This window comes from Pleuronectes platessa, chromosome 12 (assembly GCF_947347685.1).
Source record: "Pleuronectes platessa chromosome 12, fPlePla1.1, whole genome shotgun sequence".
Lineage (NCBI taxonomy): Eukaryota > Metazoa > Chordata > Actinopteri > Pleuronectiformes > Pleuronectidae > Pleuronectes > Pleuronectes platessa.
This window is the reverse complement of record NC_070637.1, coordinates 18,065,211-18,089,241: the sequence shown is the minus strand read 5'-3', so window position 1 is coordinate 18,089,241 and position 24,031 is coordinate 18,065,211. Positions and strand designations below refer to the sequence as shown.

General features: G+C 41.2%; 1 protein-coding gene across 3 annotated transcripts; it reads left to right on the top strand.

Moving 5' to 3' along the window:
* Positions 1 to 2,661: 2,661 nt before the first annotated feature.
* On the top strand, positions 2,662 to 24,009 carry slka (STE20-like kinase a). Of its 3 annotated transcripts, none has more exons than XM_053435883.1 (19): positions 2,662 to 3,305; positions 6,765 to 6,929; positions 8,910 to 8,958; positions 9,535 to 9,684; positions 10,988 to 11,060; positions 11,372 to 11,566; positions 11,791 to 11,872; positions 12,472 to 12,603; positions 12,798 to 14,030; positions 14,128 to 14,258; positions 14,721 to 14,844; positions 15,146 to 15,325; positions 18,634 to 18,705; positions 19,877 to 20,006; positions 20,684 to 20,808; positions 20,904 to 21,098; positions 21,542 to 21,667; positions 21,936 to 22,049; positions 22,197 to 24,009. In XM_053435883.1, exons 1-19 carry the CDS (start codon positions 3,156 to 3,158, stop codon positions 22,341 to 22,343), a joined length of 3,573 nt encoding a protein of 1,190 aa, XP_053291858.1. In that variant the 5' UTR covers positions 2,662 to 3,155; the 3' UTR covers positions 22,344 to 24,009. The 3 variants fall into 3 exon arrangements, with proteins under 3 accessions (XP_053291858.1, XP_053291857.1, XP_053291861.1); XM_053435882.1 differs by lacking the exon at positions 18,634 to 18,705 and adding an exon at positions 17,395 to 17,487; XM_053435886.1 differs by lacking the exon at positions 18,634 to 18,705 and having other exon boundaries at positions 2,663 to 3,305.
* The last annotated feature ends 22 nt before the right edge of the window (positions 24,010 to 24,031 follow it).

Below are 24,031 nucleotides of genomic sequence, written 5' to 3'. Positions count from 1 at the left end.
GCTGAGTCGCACCTCCCCTCCCTCTGGGCTGGACCCTCAGCCCCGGTGCAGTACGGAAGCAGAGCCGGGGCATGTGGGCGCGTACATGGGGCGGTCCCGCCTCAGCTGGCCGGACACCACAGCCCAGGAGCCCCTTGGAGACGTGAATCACCCCCTGACCTGGGTCTTTGTCTCTCACGTGTGGGAACTGAACCAAACTCATACATTCAAAGCTCAGGGGGTTCAGAACACATTTTAGACAGGCTACTTGTTGACTGCTCGGTTTGTTTCTGCACAGAAAGTAAATGGAAAAGAGAGCGGTGCTGCGTTCAAGTGTTCCCCCTGCTGCCCACAATAGGCTGTACCAAACTAAATATATGTATTTATTAATCAACACTTATCTATATGAATATTGGCAAGTATAGCCCCTAAAAATAACAGCTACATATACAGATAAAGTTTGTCTATGTAGTTAAAACTTGGAAGGAACTTTAGAGTTTCCCACAGCACCTAAACACGCATGGAGCTGATACAGTGTATGATTGAAACATGTGGTGAATGGCTTTGCCCCCTCCTAGTGGACGAGCATGGAATAACATTTAGGTTAATCTCCCCACACGGGAGCGCTCACAACACAATTCGTTTAATAGTGAATGTTATGATTGGTTATGTGGGGGCTCCTGGTACAGGCGACATAGACGGTTGCCAAATGCAGAGAGGGCGGCACAAGAGACTGATTCATCATGACGTGACACATGCAATGTAAAACAATACAGTAAGTAAAACCAGCTTTGTAACTTTACTTTCACAATTCGATCTTCAAACACATTTCACGCAGTCTTTTTCGTTTGTTTTATTTGTATTCATTTATCAACCAACAATTTGCAGGCACTTTTCAAAAGCACAACTGAATTAAACAATATGTCTCATCTTCCTGGGGATAACGGTGCATATTTTCAAATGATAGCAGTCTTAAAAAGTAATTCAGTTTACAGTTTACCAAAAAAAAAATATATATATAAATAAAATTAAAAAAAATACAATTAAATACAATTAAATAAAATTATATAAAATTAAATAAATTTAATAAAATGTTATAAAATAAAATATGAAGAATTAAATTAAATTAAGTTAAAGTAATATAAATTAAATATAAAAAAACTAAATTAAATGGGAAAAAAATACTATAAAAACAAGAAACCCATTGCGCACATCCTGCGCAGAACCGAACTGCGCACATCCTGCGCATGAGCCCAAAGCGCCACTCTACCGACTAGGCCATACAGCCTGCTGATTTCCATCAGGAACTAAGACACACTAGAAGATGGCCAAATTATCTTGTGTGTGTCGATGTCATTATATATACTGCTTTTGATTCACACTTCAGAGAAACTTATTTCTACTTTTTTACATATGTTTGACAGCCTTAGTTAAAAGTTACTTTATATTTTTGGATTTTAGATACTGGATGATTTAACATGCTTTAAAAACAAATTTAAAACAAAGAAATATGTATAATAACAAATAGCCAATTAATTTGCCTGGAAAAAAAAAATAGTAATAGCCAGGATTGCTCAACCCTTGAAAGTACCAACTATAAAATACAATTTCTAAAATTTCTAGGGGGTCTACATGGGGTTAAAATGTGAAACTTGAATAATTTTTTCCTCCTCATGACGACAAGTAGCATGCGTACTAGAGTCAAGGGGCTGAGCCAGCGAGCCGAGCAGAGCCCATCATGAGGCGGAGAGGAGATCCAGGAAACAGATCCGTTAACCAACCCTGTCAAGCTCACCACTGACAGACCAGCCCGAAGAGGAAATACAAACCTTTAGTTACCAAAGTTAAAGCATCCCATGTCTATTTCTTAAAATTGCATCTGAAACATATAATAATAATAATATTGATAACAAGATTAAGAATAATAAGACTACATTTTCCGTTCATTTGCTCCGTGCTAGATGTGGATTTTACGACTGTGTTGTCATCGTTGCGTTCATGATGATGTAGCTCTACAGTTGTGTTCTTGCATTCATGATGTGGCTTTTATTGTTGTGTTGTCACTTTTATAATCGTATTGTGGCTGTTGTGCTTGTGTGAGACGTCTCGGCACTTCAGGTTTCAATTATATTTCAGTGATAACTTATTCAGCAGTAACTTATTCATACACACTCCATACATACATAAAGTTGTTACCACATTTGCAACGAATGTCACACTGTATTTTACTTTTGTGTAATAGTAAGCTCCTTCTACCTTACTTTTATCTTAATTGAATGGTCTCACTGCTGAGCTGAACTGTTTCTCCTCGTCCAACACCTCTCATGTATTAACTCAAAGTCAAAGTCAACTTTATTTGTCAATTCTGCCATATGCAAAGGACATAGACGGGATTGAAATGCTGTTTCTCTCTGATCCGCGGTGTAAACATAAAAGTAGACAGAACATAGAAGTACGCAGCATAATAGGTTCTCAAAATGTAGATCACAGTACGCCATAGTATGCAGTCATAAGGCTCACGGTGGATAAGATGAGAGTAGTACAAACTGTAACAGTGCACAGCTTGCACATGACAAATGCAACTTGAGCAACCACTCCCCCTGGATCCAGTGTTACAGGAAACCACCATCATCAGTGAGCGGTTTTATTTTGAAGGTGTTTTTCAACGGAAGTCCTTGCAGCCATGCTAGCCAGCTTGTCGCCGCTTCGCTAACTTCTGTGGGTTCAGCCAACCGAAGCGCGAGGTGTGTTCTCGGTCTTCTCGGTAACGTTAAACGATACAAACATGTCCCGTGGTTTGTGATGCTACTGTAAATATTTACCGTTTCATTTGCTATCAGCGGGTTTGATCGGAAACAGGAGCTAACTCTTCACCTCCTCCTCCTCCTCCTCCACCTCCTCCTGCTCCTCCGGGCTTTGAAACGCCGCTAGCTGCGATGTGATTGTGCGGAGCTGCCGTCGAGGGAAGTTATAATTGACATTATCGCAGCTGAATGGACACAACACCCGCTCGTCCGGCTTCGTTTCACGCGTGAATGCGGCTCTTCTCCACAGTTGAGCCCCGCGTCGGGAGGAGGAAGAACCGCTAGACTCGTATTTTCTTCCCGTGGTGGCGGAAATAACCGAAGTAGAAGAAGAAGAAGAAGAAGAGACCGCATCCCCACACAGACACAAACATGTCCTTCTTCAATTTTCGGAAGATGTTCAAGTTGGGGCCCGACAGGAAGAAGAAGCAGTACGAGCATGTCCACAGGGACGTGAACCCGGAGGACATCTGGGAGATGATCGGGGAGCTGGGGGACGGAGCGTTTGGGAAAGTGTACAAGGTAATAACACAGTTTCACATCCGTCCTTAAGGGGGTTCGAAAAGACATTGAAGCGTCCATTGTGTGTCACGTTGATGCAGATGAGAGAGGATGCGACGTTAAACATGACAGCAGCACTCCTCCTCCTCCTCCAGGCCACATCCGTTAGACTTCGTGTGTTTTCATGTGATCACCCTGTTCTGAACACTGCACCTTCACTTACCAGGAAACACAAAACAAACCAGAAACCTGCAGGAGCTGCTGGTGTCACCTTAACCTCAACCTCACCAACACATATGACTGCATCCCCCCCACACCCACACACACTCACACACACACACACACTTTTACTTTGAAGGGTTAAGGTCTAGGCCTCTACAGTCTATGGTCCAGGCCCTGTTTATAAACATGACTTTGCCATGTCATTGAGTTGCACTTGGCTGCAGGCAAAGTGGTGAAGGTGTGGTCCCACTTCCACAGAATAAACACGGCCTCACAAATGTCAGACTGGATTGTTTTTTTTGTTTTGTTTTTTTCAATCCGAGTCTGCTGTGAGAAACCAGCAGGTAGCCTTACAAAAACAAACGTGTCACTCCCACATGTGCACCATTGTTAGTGTGACGGCTGAACATGTGTGTCTGCAGATTTTAATAGTTAATTCTTTTATTTACAAACTGACTGACACATACTGTACATTATACATTAGGACCGTGGCTAAAAATATCACTATCACTCTTCAAATCACTCAGTTTCTATGATGGTCACGATTAACGTTACATTATTGTTTCTCCTGAGTTTAAAGACAGGTTTTTTGCTCCTGAGTGAAGGTTCTGGTTCAGTAGTTTTCTCTATGGCAAAACATTTAACAAATCCCAGGTAGAACATTAAAACCATTTATGTATTAACTTCCTCACCATGCTTGCTTAATGAATAAGTAATATATTGATAGATACATATATTTAATATTTACTACATGGCTATTGATGAAAACGTTATTGTTACTGTTTTACTGCCGGACCCTTTTTTGTATATTGCGGCCACAATAGCCACAATATCATTAAATAGCTTCAAATGAATGCTTCCTTTTATGGAGATTCAGTTTTGGTAGAGTTAGACAAACAGCCGAGATATTTCCTCCCACTGAGACTGTAGTTTTCAGTGTAGTATTGCAATATCCCACAAAGTATTCATGTATTTGTGTCCAACACCGGTAATCTCTGTCAACTCTCCAGGTCATCTTTGTGTGGATTTGTTTTACATTGTGAACTGGTCAGCAATATAAGAAACACTTTGCTGTTTTCACAAATGTGATTTCACTGAAATTCTTTGAAGGACTTCCCCCTCGGTGTTTTGTCACTTCCTGGATCTGTTATGGTCAAATAATGCAGCTCACAGCCAAAACAAAAGAAATCAGTCACAAGTTTCCAAGTCCTATGAGCTGATTAGCTAACTGTGATGAAAGCACAGGGGCCTTTCATGCCCTGTCAGACTAGATTTATTGATGAAAACCTCACAATGTTCCCACACATAAAGGGGTGAGGAAACTCGGGGTCAGGTCACATTAGTGCCAACGCAGACGACGCATTTCATCAGTTATTTCACAGGCTTCTGCCGATGGCCTCATTTGGGTGGGGTGACAAAGAACAGCAAAGTGTGAATCAGCTTTCTGTGGGAGTCAATAAGAGGAAGTCCAGATCTCACGTAGAATTCAGACTGGCTTTTAATTTGCTAGAAACTCCTGACATCATTAATTTTAATTATTTCTATGTTAAACAGGGTTTCAGCAGGGCCTTAAAAAGTCTAACAAAGTGTCATATTCAGTCGTCTGAATGTTTGGCCGCATAAAGTCTGATATACGTAAAAATGTACATACAGTGTCTTAAATCCGTCGTAAACCTAAAATGTTCATTAAAGGCTACTTCAACGCGCTTTCAAGTTTTTTTTATGTGTTATAGTTCTTTCTCAATGATACCAATTTAAGCATGCTGTAATAAAACTAGACACAACATAGAACTGATGACTGAGTCTTTTAAAAGCCCGGTCAGAATTTATCTCAGTACATTCGACTTGGCTGTGGGAAGGACCATGGATACCTCAGGCAGTTTGCCTGTAGGTTGTCACGTTTCCAGGGGTTATTGTCTTGTAGGTCTCTTCACTTTATCCCCAACTATGGGGACGTGGTAGTACATCTATGACTCCAATATTACTTCATATCTGTCGTAGTCTCAATTACGACAGATATGAAGTAATATTGGAGTCATAGTTTTAAATTTCATTCTTTATGGACTTGAAAAGGTCTTAAAAAGGTCATAAATTGAACTGATATCCTGTTGTAATATGAGAGACACAAGGTGAAGCCCCCTGCTAGGTGGTTGTGTGAGATTTATCATGTAACAATTTATTTCATATCAAATAGGTCATATTATTTGCCCGATCTAAAAGATTATCGAACCCCATGCATGCGGCCTCGGTTGTTTATAAGGATTGTGTTTCTCATTTTTACATTGTTACGACACCCACGAACTGATTTTATATTTTAAAACAGAACAGTAAAATAGTAACTAGTGTAAAATGTCATGTACATAACGACAAAGGCCAGACACACCACGACACACGAATAATCACTTCACTTTCCATCATGACGCTTATACTGAATCTGTGTGTCAGCGGGGGCTCATGTTAGACGAGTGTCAGCCAGTACAAAGGGAAAGAGGCGGAGAGTGAGTCAGGTCAGAACTGTGTAAATATAGGCTCTGACACACTCTGTAGCAGCAGTGGCTCCCAACACGCCCTCCCGTTTCTTTTTCCTTAACTCCCTGAGATTGTGTCTGTATCCATAAACATTAAGCCACCTAAAATTAACTTCTTCTCAGCCAATTGTTTGAAGGGTTGTGTGTGTTTTTTTTCTTCCATATTAGTGTTTATTTGACTGCAGCCTAATTAAGAAAAAATATTTGTTAGGCATTTTTACCAATACGGTCACACATCAGCAAATCAAATGTAACTAACTGCCACTGTGACTTCATATTGTATGCTGCAGCAGGTGTTTCAAAGGGAAAGGAAATAACTAGAGGTTAGAAAAGGAAGTGGAGGAAGTCGGAAAGTTTCAGAATGTTGCTTAATTTTTTTTTTCTTTCATCAGCCATTTTTCTTTTCAATATACAACTGTATGTTATCATAACTTTCTCTATAAAATGTATTTATAGAGTTGTAATCCCCGGGAGATCGCTTTCAGTTAAACAAGCCATAAAGTCCTCCACTGTTTATTGCCTTAGTTCCTAAAGGGCTTTGTCCTAAATAAGGTCGTTAACATTGATGGGTGTTCTACCACAGTAGCTACTGTGGCAGCAAGTGACCAACATACTCATTCGAAACAATCCCCCTTTTATTCTGTTTCCTCTGCAAATTTTATGTTGCAAGAATACACAATATTCCTAGTATGTAACTTCCTTTTTTTCTTATTGTTCATGCTGTGTTCAGGCTCAGAATAAGCACAATGGGACCCTCGCTGCTGCCAAGGTGATTGACACCAAAACGGAGGATGAACTGGAGGATTACATGGTGGAGATCGAAATTCTGGCCTCCTGCGACCACCATCACATCGTCAAACTGCTGGATGCCTTTTATTTTGAAAGCAAACTTTGGGTAAGCAAGCCAGTGCCTGACTGACAGAACTGTCTTTTCTTTTCTTTTTTTCGTATGTTGATGTTGACTTGAAGCCAAGGAGACACAGAGGCAGAGAACAAGTCATGCAAGGAGAGACAGAGGCAGAGAACAAGTCATGCAGGGAGACACACTAATTCATCACCATTTGTTATGCCATCTCTTGAAGAACTCTCACGTCATTTACACATCATGATATAAGAACAGTCGCACTGCATTTTTATTTCCTATAGCCAAAGATTGAAGCGTTTAAAACTAGTCATGTGACACAATTAGAGGCTAGTTTGAGGGTAAGAATGTTCGACTGTAGGATTTCCTTGTGAGAAAAATAAATTTGATATATTTTCCTTTTTTTTAAATAATGGACTGGTTAATCGCTATGGTTGGATCCCATGACTTCCAGTAGAATCCCGCCATTTTTTGCCCAAATCGTCACAGTGATTATAGTGGAGTAAAATTCTCTGCACCAATTTTAAAAACCACTCCTGTGTCTGCCTCCTTATCCCCATGAGCAGAGACTTCAGTCACAGTGCAGATTTAATACATGGTCAGTCGATTTCACTCTTTGTGCAGTAAGAGGCCCCAGAGCAATTAGGTCCAGGTAGGTGGTGTCATGTGACCGTCCCCTGTGGACTGTCCGCATCTATGAGAAGATAATGGAGTGGGCTCGGTGGCTGGAGAAAGTGCCCGTGAATAATTCAGAGCTGCATGCCGGTTGCCCCTCCGTCCACAATCTTTTTTTAGCAGCCTGATGAATGTGTAACTAACTCTGCTTTGCATGTGTTGGGCATTTTGTTAATGTATAATATATTCCTTTTTTCTATTAGTGATAAATCAAAGAAAATACCTTGCTAAACCTAAAGGGATTGGTTTTTCTGGGAGTGATGTTCAATTCAGCAAATTGGAATGTGTGCAACACCTGTCAGAGGCGCAGGAATGTTAATGACTTGCGAGTTTGCCACAACACAATGATGATTATACAAAACGGGAAGAGCCACTTGGTTCCTCCTTGTCGTTTCAGTCTTCTGAATAGAGGGTGTTCCTTGGTTGTAGCTTTGATTGATTTTTTTTCTATCATCTGATACCATGAGCTGCCAAGTTACGTGCTGGCGAAGCTAATAAAGATGAAGTGGTTGTCGGTTACATTACATCAGCTGATAAAAGAGAGAGAGCTGTGGTTAGGGACTGGGCAGTTTTACATTTCAATAACAGTATTAAAGAACAGGGTTATGTTCGTCTAATGCACCCTGGCTTCAAATTGTAAACTCAGATGTGCTTTGTGAACTGATAAACCCATAGTCTTTGTCTTATTATACAGCTATACTGAATCAACAGTTTTAAATGGTATATTGTACAAACCTTTACTCAACTGTGTGAGGATCAATGACTTACTTCCCCAGAATATTTCCTCTCACATGTTCCCTTCATGCAAATAATGTGGTTTAGATACACTGAGAGTAGATAGAACAGTTGTTTGTGAAAGGAATCAAACTCTTCTTCTCCCCAGGAACGGATTTGTCTGCACAGGAAATTATATTTTTTGCTTAAGGTTATTTTTTGTAAATATACAGTGGACAAACAAGGACATGATATTTTATCAGAAGTTATGATGAAATATCCTGGATGTCTTGTGTAGACAAGCAAACAAAGCATTTACCCACCAAAGAATACACATTTTTAAGAAAAAGCAACGAAGAGGATCAAACCTCTCAATATATAGGAGTGTCCTGAAATGGAAATCACAAGACGTGCCTTTTAGAGGAAGCTCAGTATAGATATTTTAGTGTCTGATTGATTGGTTTCTTAGCATGGCCCCACAACGAGATCAATAACCTATAACAGGGATGCTCATGTCTTTGCTAAAGGTCATGTTATTTACATTTTCTGGATAACAGTTCCTCCTTCATTGCATCGCAGCAGGCATTACTAATTTGTCCAATTTGTTCTGCTTTAAAATTGCAGATCCTGATTGAGTTCTGTGCGGGCGGCGCAGTGGATGCCATCATGCTGGGTAAGTCCCTCATTCATTAAAGGAAACAGAAACGCACTATAAAGTTCTGGAGCCTTTTCTTTGCTCCATCCCCGAGTGCCAACTCTTTTTGTTCCACCCTGAAACCTCTGCTGGATTTTTTCTTTCCCTCTCCTCACTCGGAGAGGCCGGTCCAACTGTGTAATTACTATAGCTCGGTTTTCAAGGAGTGGTTGCTCCACTTCTAATGCCAGCACACGCTCTCTTATTTTGATTTAAAGAAACACCTCACAACCTTTTCTTATTTGTGAATTACAACAACAAAGATGATGCCAGTCAATTCACTGCTCTGTTGGATGTTGTTTCTGCTCTGTGGTCTGACTCAGCTAGAACAAATGTCTTCTGCCAGGTTCTTCCAGTCATACATGCCTGCTGGTATAAGGGTGGAGATTTGTCCTCCAGTTGCTATTGGATACCGTTAAGCCATCATATTTAATGTTAATACATTCTAATGGCCAAGCCTGTGTTTCTAAAAAGGCATAAAAAACTACAATAACAATATATGATCTGGAAAAATAAGTGACTAAAGAATTATCTGTGTGCATGTTTTTTCCACAGAACTGGAGAGGCCCCTGACAGAGCCTCAGATCCGTGTGGTGTGTCGACAGACCTTAGAGGCCTTGGTTTACCTCCATGAGAACAAGGTCATCCACAGAGATTTGAAAGCCGGGAACATTCTCCTCTCCTTGGATGGAGAAGTGAAACTGGGTAGATATATACGTTTTTTCGCTGCTGTGATTGCCATAGTAATACCTATCTACTAATTCCAGAAAATCTCTGTCTGTCTTTGACTCTTATATCTCGACAACCTTTCATCTTATCGGCTTTGCACCTGCCATGTGTATTGTTAAGGGCCCAAGAAGTGCAGAGTCGAGTTTGATGCGATATTCACAAGTTCAATATTAAGAAACGTTGAATAAACAGGCGGCCAGCACGCTGTAGCAGTGCTGACTGGGACTCATCAATGTAAGTGACGTTGTTGCAGCTTAAGGGTTCTGTGGACTGAGTCCTGCAGCCAGTCTTTACTCACAATAACAGAAGGTCACTTTTACAGTTTCAGAAAGAAAGCCCCAACCAGCATTACCACTGGCCAAGTGAACAGCCCATTACAAACAGGCATCTCTAGAGCGGGCATTGTTCTCGTTTTAACAAATGTGAAGGATTATTCAAGAAGCTAAGTGCACTTGTGTTACAGCTAAGCACATGTACTTTGGAATACTCAAGAGACGATATATTTGTGGTTCCTTTCTCAGATATATGTCCCCTCTGAACCTCCCAGCAGGGCCAACACTAATAGATCTTAAAAAAAAGATAATTAGTAAAGTCTATTGTGGATCCCTTGGCCATCAGCGCGGTTGTAACCAGCTGAGCTACATGACTTTTGGGACGATGACAAGTGCACAGCACTGTGTGTACGTTCAGTAATGAGTCATTCATGCTGCGTGACATTTACCGTGGAATTTAGAAAATGAAGTACAGTGTTACAGTGTCAACCCGAAGGAGAGAGGCGTATTTTTTATACAACACTAATGCACTGGAGTTGGTGAAGCACTGAATTAGTTACATAATATTCAAGAAGTCAAAGTGTTCATGTTGCTGCTGTTGCATCCAGAGCCGCTGGTTCCCCGATGATTCATGTCCTGTAGGCAGGAGGGTCACGACAGAGCCGGGCAAACAATAATAATCAAGCTGTCACCAGGGAGGTAATGGTAGATCTCTCCTTCCTCCTAATGCGTACTTGCTGTAAGTGATGGGAGAAGCATCAGAGATAGCCACTCAGATAACAGCAGTGCTGGCAGTGATAATGGACTTATGCCCAGTAGTAGGGTACATATTTGAAATCTGAAGCCAGTTTAATTTAGAAAAAGGATTCTGATATAACTGGTTTTCTCCATTAGAGAAGGTCCTCAATGGGGTTTTTTCCACACTTCCCTCTTCCAGGGAATTCATAGTTTCATTATGGAGTTAAATTTGATATTCTGATGAAAATAATAAAAATGTCTTCTTTCAGCTGACTTTGGGGTTTCTGCAAAAAATACCAAGACGTTACAGAGAAGAGATTCTTTCATCGGCACTCCTTACTGGTGAGTCATGCAGCCTAGAGACATGAGGACACTGCATGTCCAACAGATAATTGCCTTAAGTGTGTCCAACAGTTTTGGGTGATGATTTTTTTTGGCAGTGACACAAAAGCGTCATTGACCTCAGCGTTAAATACTGAGCAGGCTTCCTGTCTTTCAAATTCCAGACCAATATACACTAGCATGCTATGTTACTGCATTTCTCCCTTGAAAAGTAAAGAGAATTGACCTAAAGGAATCAAAAAAATATCAGATATCATGTCACTTACAGCCCAAATGTTCATTACAAACCCTCTTGACTTCTCATTTCGCAGGATGGCTCCCGAGGTAGTTATGTGCGAAACGTCCAAGGACCGTCCGTACGACTACAAGGCCGATATCTGGTCCCTCGGGGTGACCCTGATAGAGCTGGCACAGATCGAGCCGCCCAACCACGAGATGAATCCCATGAGAGTGCTGCTGAAAATAGCCAAGGCCGATCCGCCCACACTTATGCATCCCTCTCGCTGGTGAGATGGTGTGCTGGTGATAACTAGACAGGTGGAACGGGAATGTTTCCGGATTGGAGATAAGCAAATGTTGACTGTTTAATGTGTTAAAGTGTAGTGAATTGTTAATGCTTAACCGGCCACAGAGGAGAACTGTATTAATCAGACTCCAGAGAGCAGGGCCAGGGGAGACAACTCTGTTCCGTGGCCAACCAACTGATTCTTTTTCTATTTATTCTTGAAAGGTCGTCACAATTCAACGACTTTCTGCGGAAAGCTCTTGATAAGAATGTGGACAATAGGCCGGGCCCAATACAGCTTCTACAGGTGAGTGGTTTTCCTCCATTTACAGCCCACTGTTATCTCTGAGTAAGCATCCCCACACTGCTGGCCACTGGCTGCAGGTATTATGTTATGATAACCATCTGTCTGTCCACTTGTACTATACTGTACGTACATCCATCCGTTCCATTATTTTGAAACAGCCTTGAGGTCCTAATGTTTACTTGGACTCTGAGCTGAAATCAGATTTTGGTGGTGAAAGATCCATGTTGCTGTGACCTCGCATCCAACTCATTCTCATCAGCATCATATCTCAAAAAACGCCCTTAGGGAATTTATTCAAATTTGGCACCAAAGATCACTGCTCAACCTGATTGGATTTATGGTGGTCAAAGGTCAAGATCCCTGACCTCATGTCCATTCTATTCTGATTCATCAATAGTGCCCAGAGGGAATTTAATTCCATCTGAGATTAAGTGATAAGTGTCACATTATTTCATAGCCTCGGTCGGTAGAGACATAAACCATGAGGCCATAATTACTAGTTTTCTGTTTTGAGGTTTGTGCTTGTATTTGAATCATTCTGTCAGGTTGAGAAGGAAAAACATTTCTAATCCATTTCCATGTCTTGTTTCCATCTGTAGCATCCCTTTGTCAGCAGTGTAACCAATTGCAAACCTCTCAGAGAACTCATAGCCGAGGCCAAAGCTGAAGTCACAGAGGAGATCGAGGACAGCAAAGAGGAGGAGGAGGAGGATGAGACTGACACACCTCAGGTACGTACTTTTATTAGTGTAGTGTATGTACTATATATACAGTAGCAAACATAATGGTACCTAACCAAATGTTTTTTTTCTAATGATGTATTAGGTCAACTCCCTCGTTGATAGCTTTGTAATAGACAGCACTTTGACCATTTTTTATCATTGATGACATTTTTATTTTCCTGTTTTCCTTACTTTTGACACAGGCTGTTCCTGGGCACAAGCGCGCACCCTCAGATGTCAGCGTGGCCAGCTCAGAGGACGACAAAGCTCCACAAACGCCCTCCACTCTGGAATCTGTTACAGAAAAGACAGAGGTCGAACCTGCTGCGGACAGGACCAGTGATAAGCTCTCAGATGAAGGACTTGGAACAAGTGAGGTCGACAAGACTGAGGAGGAGAAACTCAATGAGGTGTCTGATGCCAGTAATGAAGACCTGGCCTCGCCGACAGTAGAGCCCACCAAGGACGTTGTCTCTCAAGATCTTACAGAGGATAAACCAGTAGATGAACAATGTGCAGTGATTCCTGAGGAACCTGTAGTAGCAGAGCCTGAAGAGAACTTAGATAGCTTAGACCTTTACACAGATGGCCAGACAACAGAGCAAGAAGAGAAGGAGACACAAGAGGAGAAAGCAAAGGATGAACCAACTCGACACACAGAAGAAGAAATTAAGCCTGAGGATGTGAAAGAACAAGAAGAAAAAGAAAAACAAGAAGCAGGTACAGACGAATTTACAAAATCCCAAGAGCAACCTGAAGATACACGAGAGAAAGCAGAACCTATAATAGTGGATGTAGCACAGGCAGGAGAAGAAAACAAAGAACAAAGTGTGGAGACACCTCAACACAAAGTGACAGTTACAGTAGAAGACACAGTTGATTTCACAGATGCAAATGTAGACAAAGAGAATATAGAATCAAATCAAAAGGAAACAAATGTAAATGGAGAAACGGAGTCAAAGTCACCAGTAGATCCCTCCACTGACATTTTAATAGAGAAGCAGACCAAAGAAAATCAGCCTGGAGAAAAGCCTGAGAATGAGGCCCCTGAGGAAGATAATCAGACTAGAGAGAAGGTTGAACTGGAGAAAGAGGCTACAACTGAATCCACAAATGGAGTCAGCGATGAAGTCAAAGAAGCCTCTGAAGAACCAGAACCAGTGGAACCATCTAAAGACATCACCATGAAGGAGGATGAGGAAAAAACTAGCTGTGTGGAAGACAGCACTTCTCAAGATGCCGTTTCTGTCCCAGAGAGTGAAACCGACTCTGAAACCAAGACAGAGCAAGGAAGTCCTGCTGTGATCAAGCCAGATGTGGAGAAGGACTCTGACTCTGGAAGCAGCTCCACAGCTGATACTAACAGCCTTGACCTCAATCTGTCCATCTCCAGCTTCTTGTCCAAGAGCAAAGAAGGGGGCTCTATTTCTATGCAGGTAACATAACATTTGCCTCAATTATGACCTCAGTTGTTAAAATATAAACACTATTTTAATGACTTCTGAACCCAAAACCTTCCTGGTTCATTTGTAGGAGTCGAGACGTCAGAAGAAGACTATGAAGAAAACTCGTAAATTCCTGGTGGATGGTGTGGAGGTCAGTGTGACGACATCAAAGATAGTGACAGAGAGCGACGCCAAGAGTGAGGAGATGAGGTTCCTGAGGTACGTCTGTCTGCAATCTGCTCACCATACTACTGGTCTAAATATGGGACATGACCTGTTTAACATGCCTCCTTAAATAGGTCTGTTGTATTTCACTGCTCCCACATCTTTTACAAAAGCCAGATTATCTCCTGTGATGAATGCTGTATGTTAAATGTTACCTTTTAAAGACATGAAACATGCTGTTTCAACTGTTTGTACAAGTGCGTAAGTGTTTAGTGTGGAGTTCATGACCTGAAGATCAGTAATGCTTAGAGTTGCGTAGCAGAGCAGAGCAGAATAGTCAACGCAGGAGAAGAAGCTATTGTTGTAATTAATCTTTTGTTACATATTAAAAAATACCATCTCAGATAAGGGAAAATACAAGTTTTGGTTGGAAATAATCTTATTTCATCGGCAACAAACTTTGAGAGGAGAAAATATGATGTCAGCTTGACTACACTGTTGCTGTGGTTTCCTCAGGCGGCAAGAGCTGCGAGAGCTGCGCCTCCTGCAGAAAGAGGAGCAGCGGGCCCAGCAGCTGCTGAGCAACAAGCTGCAGCAGCAGAGAGAGCAGATCCACCGGCGCTTTGAACAGGAAACTACTGTGAGTCACTCGCTTCATACCACAGTAGTTTGAGGTGTTTTTTTGTTGGTGTGCCAACTCCCAAGAAAAACGCTTCTTCTTCTCAAAGTTGATCTGAACATAACGGAGAATCTTACATTAAAAACACTTGTCCATCTCTAAAACAAATCTATATATATCTATTTACAGTAAATTAAAATTCTTAAGCAAAGTTTTGGCTGTTGATCTGTTTTAATCTTTTGCTATTTTAGATACAGTCATCTCATCAGGCTGCTGCAAGTGTCTTTTATTGATTGATTGTGTATTGGTTCTGTCTGTGCAGGCTAAGAAGCGTCAATATGACCAAGAAGTGGAAAATCTTGAGAAAAAGCAGAAGCAGACGATTGAACGCCTAGAACAGGATCACACTAGCCGACTGAGAGATGAAGCCAAACGCATCAAAACGGATCAAGACAAGGAACTCTCCAAGTTCCAAAACATGCTGAAGAACCGCAAGAAGGAGGTATGGTCGTGCCTGCCTGTGTCTGTGTGGAGGAGCCTGTAATGATCAGCTCTTAACTCAGGGATCTCGGGGTGATAAGCGCTTGCATGCCGTAGATACAAGCTGTTCAATAGTGCATGTGTCTAAGAACTTTGGCTTCGTCATATTAGTCCTATGGGAGCGGGTTGCTTTGCTGCTCTGCCTCTTGCTGTATGTGTCCAAATGATGGCAACAGACAGACAGACTATGCTATCTTCCTCTCGCTGGCACTAGCTCTGTGTTGTTGTATCTATTATTCATCTGCCCAGAGGCTTTTGCTCTCCTCTGTTGAAATACTGTGCTGCAAATGTATTGGTTATTTTTAGAGAATTATATGATTAAATTTCGATCTCAGGCGGAACCTTATCATGATGCTGTGCTGGGCTTGTTACACATGCAAGTTGCTTTTTAGTCTTTTCTGCCTCTTTCTCTGCTTAGAATATGGAGGACCGTAACAGCCAAAATGAAGAATATATAAATAATAAAGTTAAAGTCTCAATAAATGAATAAATGCCAGTTTAAACAATGAAATGCTTAGGTAAATGAAAAATCAATATAGTTTAGGGATGAAAAAGGCTATTTAGATATATTTACATTTTATTTAAATGATTTACTCCTAAAAAAATTATTTATATCTTTTTACATGTATTCATTTCATTTACCTTTTATATTTCAATTTTATTTATTTGTTTTTGAATTGTAAATTAATTCATTTATTTATATATATAGAGTGGGTTTTTTTCATTGATTTGGTCCATTATTTACTTCTTTATTTATTTTAGTATTGATCCTCCCAGTTTGCAGCGTAAGTGCTTTCTAGGATGTGTTGGGTGCGCTTGCAATTTGTGTGTTTCGCTTTACTTGGCTCTTTTCCGGCAGTTGTGCCGTTTGGCATCTGTTGTGCATTATGTGAACCTGGTGCTGGTTGTGCAACTCGCAGTTTGCTTTCTCAGAATATATTTCTTTAGTGTATTGAAATATATAAGGTTTTTGTAGGTTGGCATCAAGTGGTCGCTTCTGCTTTTAGCTTTGTTGTTGTTAAACTGCAAAAATATGAGCTGTTTCCTTTCACTGATAAAATGTTTAGTTTTTCCAATGTTGTATATTGTTTGTCACTGTATTTGTTAACTAACCATGTTTCCTGTATGAGTGTGTGAGGAGGCTTTGGCCAATGTTCTTTGAAGATTTTTCTAAGTGGTGTTGGGCTCATTAGGGAAAAATACAATAATCCTTACATCAGAGTAACTGATACGGAAAAGTCTTTAATAGAGCTGCAACAATTAATCGATGAATAAATCAACATTTGGATAATCTGTTATTTAAAACAACATTTCCAAATTTGCCTAGTTTCAGCTTCTGCGTATCTTTGACTTGTGTGTTTTTTAATTTTTTGAGACTCAGAATGTTGATAACAAAACACACAATTTGAAGATGCCACCCTGAGCTGTAAGAATATAATCTAGAGATTGATAACAATAAAGATTATCACTAGTTGCAGCCTTAGACATGGGTGAGTATGGAGACTTGACGCATGTCAGTTTTATATTAGGTCTTATTTGAATTAATTTAGATCTTGAGTGCCTGGCAAGGGTCCAAATGTAAGCACTGTGAAATATTCAGAGATCGTAGTTGTCAGACGATTCCAACTCAGTTACTCTGTTTTTTTAATTTCAAGAGTCAGAACTGATCCTGATGGCTGTGGGATCTAATCAAACACAAAGTTATACATGGGAGCTGTTTACGAGACTAACATCTTCTGCCTCGAACTCATCAAATCTTTCTCCTGACTTCCTCTTTAAATGATTCCAACTCGAGCAGTTCAAACTGACACCTCTAATGTGCTCTGAATAACTACTAATCAAACGAGTGAAAAACTTCACTCGCAGGGAAGTTGGATTTCAGCATGCTGACTTGAAATCAGTTGGTCGGGTGGATACAGAATCTCTCCTCTCAGATCGGGCCGTGCATGTCCTCTACTCTTGTTGGCCAAGCTTTGTTAGATGTACATTATATACATGCAGCATCTACCAGTTTCTGCATACACACTGTAGGTCGAACAGGAAGTTGGACAATCTCCCAAACACTTGAGAAAAGAGCTCATGAAACGCGTAAAGGAGGATCTAGCACTCCTCAAGACTGCTGAGGTAAACCATCACCTGCTGTTTCTTACGCTGTGAAGGAGTAAGAGACTACTTCTCCTCTCTCTTTCCTCTGTTTCCTCTCTCCTTATATATCTCCATTCGTGTGAGGTATATACAAACAAAGGGAATCGCTGTGTCTGTGATCACTCCTTACTTCCTCTTATCAGTTTAATTAGATAATGTTAAGCAACATGACAATCTTTCAAGGTTGAACTGCTTTTAACCCCTTTATATATGTGGTGTTTTCGAGCCAATTACTTTGTGGTTATATAACATACAAAGCAAGTAGATGAGTGTTTGTATTGAGCAGCACATTAATCAACTGATAATTGGTTTTTAAGTGATATTTTAATTGTAAGTGATAAAAATTCACAGATTTTATGCTCAGAAATATGAAAATGGACAGATTATCTCAGTCCTGATAATAAAGAGAATATACATCTGTTTTTTTTTCAGTATTTTTCAGTATTTTTTCACAAATTTATGACAGATTTTGTAGATCAAGCAATAAATGTATAATTAAAGAAATCAGGAGAACCTTCAGTAATGAAAGTCATGGTTAGATTTAGTATTTCAAGAACTTATGTTTCTGTTTACTTTACTTTGTACCTGAGATTACTACCTGTATGTGGAAATTACAGTTACACGTCAGTGGAGATGCTGAGCGCACACGTTATCTGCTGCTGAGTGTTCATCGTCTAATAGGGAACTAATCAGCGAAGGGGCGATTGCAGACACAGCTTTCGTTTCCTCAGTCGACATTTGTGCTGAAAGCTTTTTCCTGACTTTGCCTGTGCATCTTTTATGAATTTGGTGAACGTCACGCAGACAGAAGGTGACTCTCGTGAGCCAGCAGCATGGAAAGTAACAAAGAGAATCCTCCTTCTTTTTATGGGAAGAGTGTTCATAACTAATTAACTGACTTCCTCCTAACGTTTACGCAGAGCTGTGCTGTTCGCCTTAGACTCACCAAGATAGTCCCAAAATTGAAAGGGCCATGTCTTCATAGCTTAGGAAGAATCAGTGTGTGTGTGTTTGTGTGTTGGAGTGTGTGTGTGTATGTGTGTGTGTGTGAGATCCTGAGTGTGCTGCTGTGTGCTGTTGTCTGTCCCTGATCAGGGCGAGTGCGCTGTTTGCTCTCCTCCGCAGGCAGTGGCCCAGGTTATGATACAGTCTTTTCAGTTGTCCTCATGCGCACTCTTCAACGCTCAGATGCAGGATGTAAGTCTACCCCCCCACTCCTGCCCTGTTTCTTTCCGTCGCTCGCCCATACTTAGATGTGTGCAAAGTAACGTGACAGGCTAGATTGTGATGGTGCAGTTTAACTTTAGGAATGACACTTGTAAGCATGGGCGGTGTTTTGTTTTTGCGTGTTGCCATCACTGTGTTTGTGCAGTGGTTCTCTCTCCTTATCCTGCGCCGTGTCTTTTTTCTCCTCCACCAATCCACAAATGTGCTACATCTAGTTTGTGTATTTTATATGGCTTTATTTATATTTGCATCAAACTAGATCGGAGTCTGGGAGTAAACACGCACAGTGCTCCGTCCCAGTGGGGGTGTAGTTGTTGATCACCGACTGTCGAGATCCATGTTGACTAGCTGCCTCACAAGATGGATGTAGAAGTCGAGGGATGTGCACAATTTCGTTCGGATCAGATTTACTCATTTATTTTTGGGGGGATTATTGTAAAAAAATAAGGTTCCATAGATTTTCTAATGATTCAGTGATCATAGTTGAGTACAATTTAACCATAAACTTAATTATAAATAGCTATAAATAAAAAGAAAACACAAATTCGACCAAATTAATAGCATTTGATTTAAGATTTTTTTTTTATACATACAATAAACTTGAACGCACATCTTTTCTGTATTGTTTATTCTGTGAAATAAAAGCCTTCATATCTGTGCACGTTGGCAAACAAACATTTTAAACAGTCAACTGATCATTTGGTTGGACTCTAACAGACTGGTTCCCTGGACGATGTTAATGTCATGTAGATGTCATCTAGATGTCGTCTTACATAAAACTGTGAATCTGAAACTCTGATCTCTCTCTCTCTCTCTCTCTCTCTCTCTCTCTCTCTCTCTCTCTCTCTCTCTCTCTCTCTCTCTCTCTCTCTCTCTCTTCTTCACCTCCATTGTGGATCAGTGCCATCCATGATCTCTTGAGTGTCCTCTCTCCTGATTCAAGTTGATGATGTGACATCTTAGTTGCTCTGTGTCGTGCTGAGCTTGAAGTGGATGACATGGAATAGTTAATATAATGTTATATCAGACTTGATGTTTTATTCAGCTCCCTCTGTCTCTCTCTGTCTCTCGGCTGTCCCTCTGTCTTCATAACCATGGCTTAGCCTCTGACTGTTTCTCACTGCTCTCCCTCTTCTCTCAGGAGCAGGAGTTCCTCCAGAAGCAGCAGCAGGACCTGGACGGAGCTCTGAAGAAAATCATCCAGCAGCACAAACTGGAGATCGCCACTATCGAGAGGGACTGCCTCAACCACAAGCAGCAGCTGATGAGAGGTACGAGCTGGAGAAGACGACACTAAAGAGATATGACAGCTCACTGTTTTAACCAGTCCCTTAAAGTGATTGACTCAACTACAACCTGAACTTTCTATTTATTTCAGTGTAACGTGAAACTTAAGTAATATTGTAGAAACTTTTTCGAGACATGCAAGGCACAAATAATGAAAGATTGGTGAATGAATCAACTGATTGAAAAACTGATTCCCTCAGCTGAAGGAATCAAATCAACAGAATGTTATCAACCTGTCAAAATTAGATCATGGTTCAATCTGAATGAAGGGCATCATGATTCTGATCATCTCTCAGGCAGCAACACAGCTCAAACATCTGAACCAGTTTCTAGTCTCACCTTAAACACACATGAAACCAACAGCAGCGTGAAATTCGAAAAAGTTATAATTTTTAACTCTTGGTTTCCTCTCAGTTTGTACAGAGGAGGTATGTGAGCTGCACCTTATGTTCTCACCAGCATTGTGTAAAACTGAACTTGACATGGAGGAAAATGAGCAAACACAGGCTCTGAGAACATGTCACAGCTCGTCTCCCTCGCTCACAGTGTCGTCTGTCTCTTTTTGCCTTTGTCGCTCTACTCATTACCGGCTCACATGCATGTGCGTGTACAATAACTCACCCTCACGTGGCCTCACGCGACGTTTTGCTGTGTCTTGTAGCTCGAGAGGCGGCCATGTGGGAGCTGGAGGAGCGCCACCTGCAGGAGAAGCACCAGCAGCTGAAGCAGCAGCTGAAAGACCAGTACTTCCTGCAACGACACCAGCTGCTGAAGAGGCATGAGAAAGTGAGAGCCCAGACAGGAATCTGCGTGGATGAAATGTGTGGTGTTGTTGAAGCGACCCAGCTGAACCCAAACCTCTGTGTGTGTGAATTCTGCAGGAGATGGAGCAGATGCACCGCTACAATCAGCGGCTGATAGAGGAGATGAAGAACAAGCAGAATCAGGAAAGGGTTCGTCTGCCCAAGATCCAGCGCAGCGAGGCCAAGACCCGCATGGCCATGTTCAAGAAGAGCCTCCGCATCACTGCCACGGCATCTGTCACCCCGGAGCAGGAGAGGGAGCGGATCAAACAGGTAGTGACACCGACTGGAGCCCTGCTGTCACATTTCAGGACGAGTGACTCAACAGGCACAATCTTTTTTTAGCAACACTATGTCACATAGAGTCACACCTGGGATCTGTCCAATGCAAACACAATACTCCTGATTATCTCAACCATTAACGTCACCAGTCCTGGCTCCGTTATCCAGTGTTTGTTCTGATAAAGCCAGAACACAGTCTTGAGGCAGGAAGGCTTTGCTTGTTACTTTGAAATGTACATTGAAATCAGAGATATGAGAAAGTTAGATTTTTGTGGTTCCAGTCAGTGTAGAAGATGTTTGAAATGAAACAATCCCTGCAGTTCAAGCACACCACTTTTTCAAAATCTGACCCCTCTGCCACAAAAAAGACAGATGATTTGATATTTTTGTTTGGCCCAGCGTTTTACACTCTGTTGTTTGTCTGTTTTCTCCAGTTTGGATCTCAGGAAGAAAAGAGGCAGAAGAACGAGAGGCTCAATCAACACCAGAAGCACGAGAACCAGATGAGAGACCTGCAGCTGCAGTGTGACTCCAACATCAGGGAGCTGCAGCAGCTACAGGTGGAGTTTACAACACACACACACACACACACACACACACACATATATGTTTCTTTATGTTTAACTGGTTTGTAGCACATTTTATAGGATGTAACAGGAAGACATACCAAGTTTTAATGTCGGAATTATAAAATATCAGTGCTCATTTAAAAAATTTAAAATTAGATTTATCAAAAGCACAGCCAGAGGTTTTCCATTGCAGATGAAGGCGGAGGAACACAGTAGATGTTAATCCTCATAAATTTTTAATTTTTTAATTTTCTTTCAGAATGAGAAATGCCACCTCCTGATTGAACATGAGACCCAGAAGCTGAAGGAGCTGGATGAGGAGCACAGCCAGGAGATCAGGCAGTGGAGAGAGAAGCTCAGACCCAGGAAGAAGGTAGATTTATATTCTGAACAAGTTATCTCCCATGCAGATTGTCTCTGCAGTCGTGTTGTTTTCAGGATTCAGCTGCTGAAGCTTTCATTTCTTCATGTAACGTTCCTCGTGGTTGACTCAGCTGTTTGTATCTGCTGCCCCCTGCAGGCGCTGGAGGAGGAGTTCACGCGAAAGCTCCAGGAGCAGGAGGTCTTCTTCAAGATGAGCGGTGAATCTGAATGCCTTAACCCCACCACCCAGAGCCGAGTGTCCAAATTCTACCCCATCCCCAACCTGCACAACGCCGGTTTATAGCCTCACGTCCATCCGTGCTGCACAAACAGACTCAACCACGCTCACAGACGCCGCCTGGTGGTGGAGCAGCGTCGTTCCTCTGACCGTTGAGTGATCCAAAAAATGAAAAGGTCTTCACCTCCATGATTCCAACAAAGAGTGAGCACACTTGTTGTGAAAGTGTCCGAGGGTTAATATGCACTTTTTTTGAGCATGTTGAAAATGTTAGCAGTCTGCCGTTGGTAGCTAAGCCCAATCATGCTTATGAGAACATTGTGAGCACAGCCTGCTACAGTGTGAATGATCTCCAGTGCCTCATGTATCCTGTTTTATGCATTCAGACACTCCTCTGTTGTGTTTTCTTCAGCTTACAGTAAATACAGTGCCCCCCCCCCCCCTCGAATGTGTTGCACTTAAATAACTTTTTGTCATTTCCACCCATGATCGCAAAATACATTTTCTTGTTCCATCATTTCCCGTGAGCTGCTGAATAATTCCCACTCCATGATCCTGTTGTGCTGCGTGGAGCTGGTTCACAGCGAGATGTTGTGTGTCTTCTAACTCGTGCAGTGTCTGTTGTTGCCATGAGAGAAAAAGTGATCGCCACGTTGGGATCATAAGTCTGTGAGTTACAATGAAAACGATTGTACTGTGTCGTACACGAGAGAAATGTTACGTGTGTGTATCTACATGGGAAGTTAAATTTACAGTCCTGAGAGGAGAATGAACAAAAGATTTCGCACATAATTTCACGTTCGTGCTGTTTCTCCAAAACACACATCTCCCCTGTTTGGTGAAACACAGCGGTGGCATGTGCTTCTTCCTGGAGAGAGAGAGAAAATCCCTTTTTTTATATATATATATATATATATATATATATAATATATAAGTATAAAATAAATCACTCGACCCTCCAGGAGTCTTTTCGAGCCGTGTTGTGAGGTTTGAACACATGTGGAAACTAAAGGAATGTAAAGCCGTTGATTTGCACTGTTTTGCCACAAGAGCTAAAGAAAAAAAATATATGCAGTTGAATCTGTCAATTGAATTTTGACAGTGAGTCACTTTCATCTCACCAAAGCCGATTCAAATTGGTCTTTTAAAATACATAATTTTACCTTCTTTTTTTCAAATGTTCCATAGAGTATTTTTATGTTCACATCCAGTTTTCTGAAGACATATCCTCCGATGTGTCGAAGCTGTAATCACTCATTATGCTGAGATCGGTGTTGCGTGAGAGTTACGAAGCTGTATCTGTTACTGTATGAATTTCAGTGTGGGAGGAGACATCCTTCGCTGTATTTTATGAGCAAAGTATTGACGGTTCACGAAAAGAGAAACGTTTTTATTCAGAGATAAAGATGATTCTTTTGTTTTGCCACTGCACATCGTCAATGCATATCGTCATTTCTGTACGCTGACACCATTGTTTTGTCGTGAATGCTGGATTTGTATTGGGTTTATTGGAGACTGTGTGTTGTGAATTACACCGTACGCCCCCATAGATTTCACATATTTTTTTATTTTGTTAAGTTGCAGCATTTTAATCTGTCGTTACGTTGTCATTCTTCCACCATGGATATTCTTGGTATATACATTTTTTGATGTCAAATCAAATGTATTTAAAATGTTCTCACAAATGGGACATGTTTTTATTTTCGTTGCTGTAAATAAAATATGGACTGTTTATCTGCCATCGTACTTTCTTG

Bases quoted from the DNA above. Each gene is read 5' to 3' on its own strand.
- slka (XM_053435882.1), top strand. From the start codon at position 3,156: ATGTCCTTCTTCAATTTTCGGAAGATGTTCAAGTTGGGGCCCGACAGG. The intron at 6,930-8,909 runs GTAAGCAAGCCA...TTAAAATTGCAG, and splicing joins ATTTTGAAAGCAAACTTTGG to ATCCTGATTGAGTTCTGTGC. The intron at 20,007-20,683 runs GTACGAGCTGGA...TGTGTCTTGTAG, and splicing joins CAAGCAGCAGCTGATGAGAG to CTCGAGAGGCGGCCATGTGG.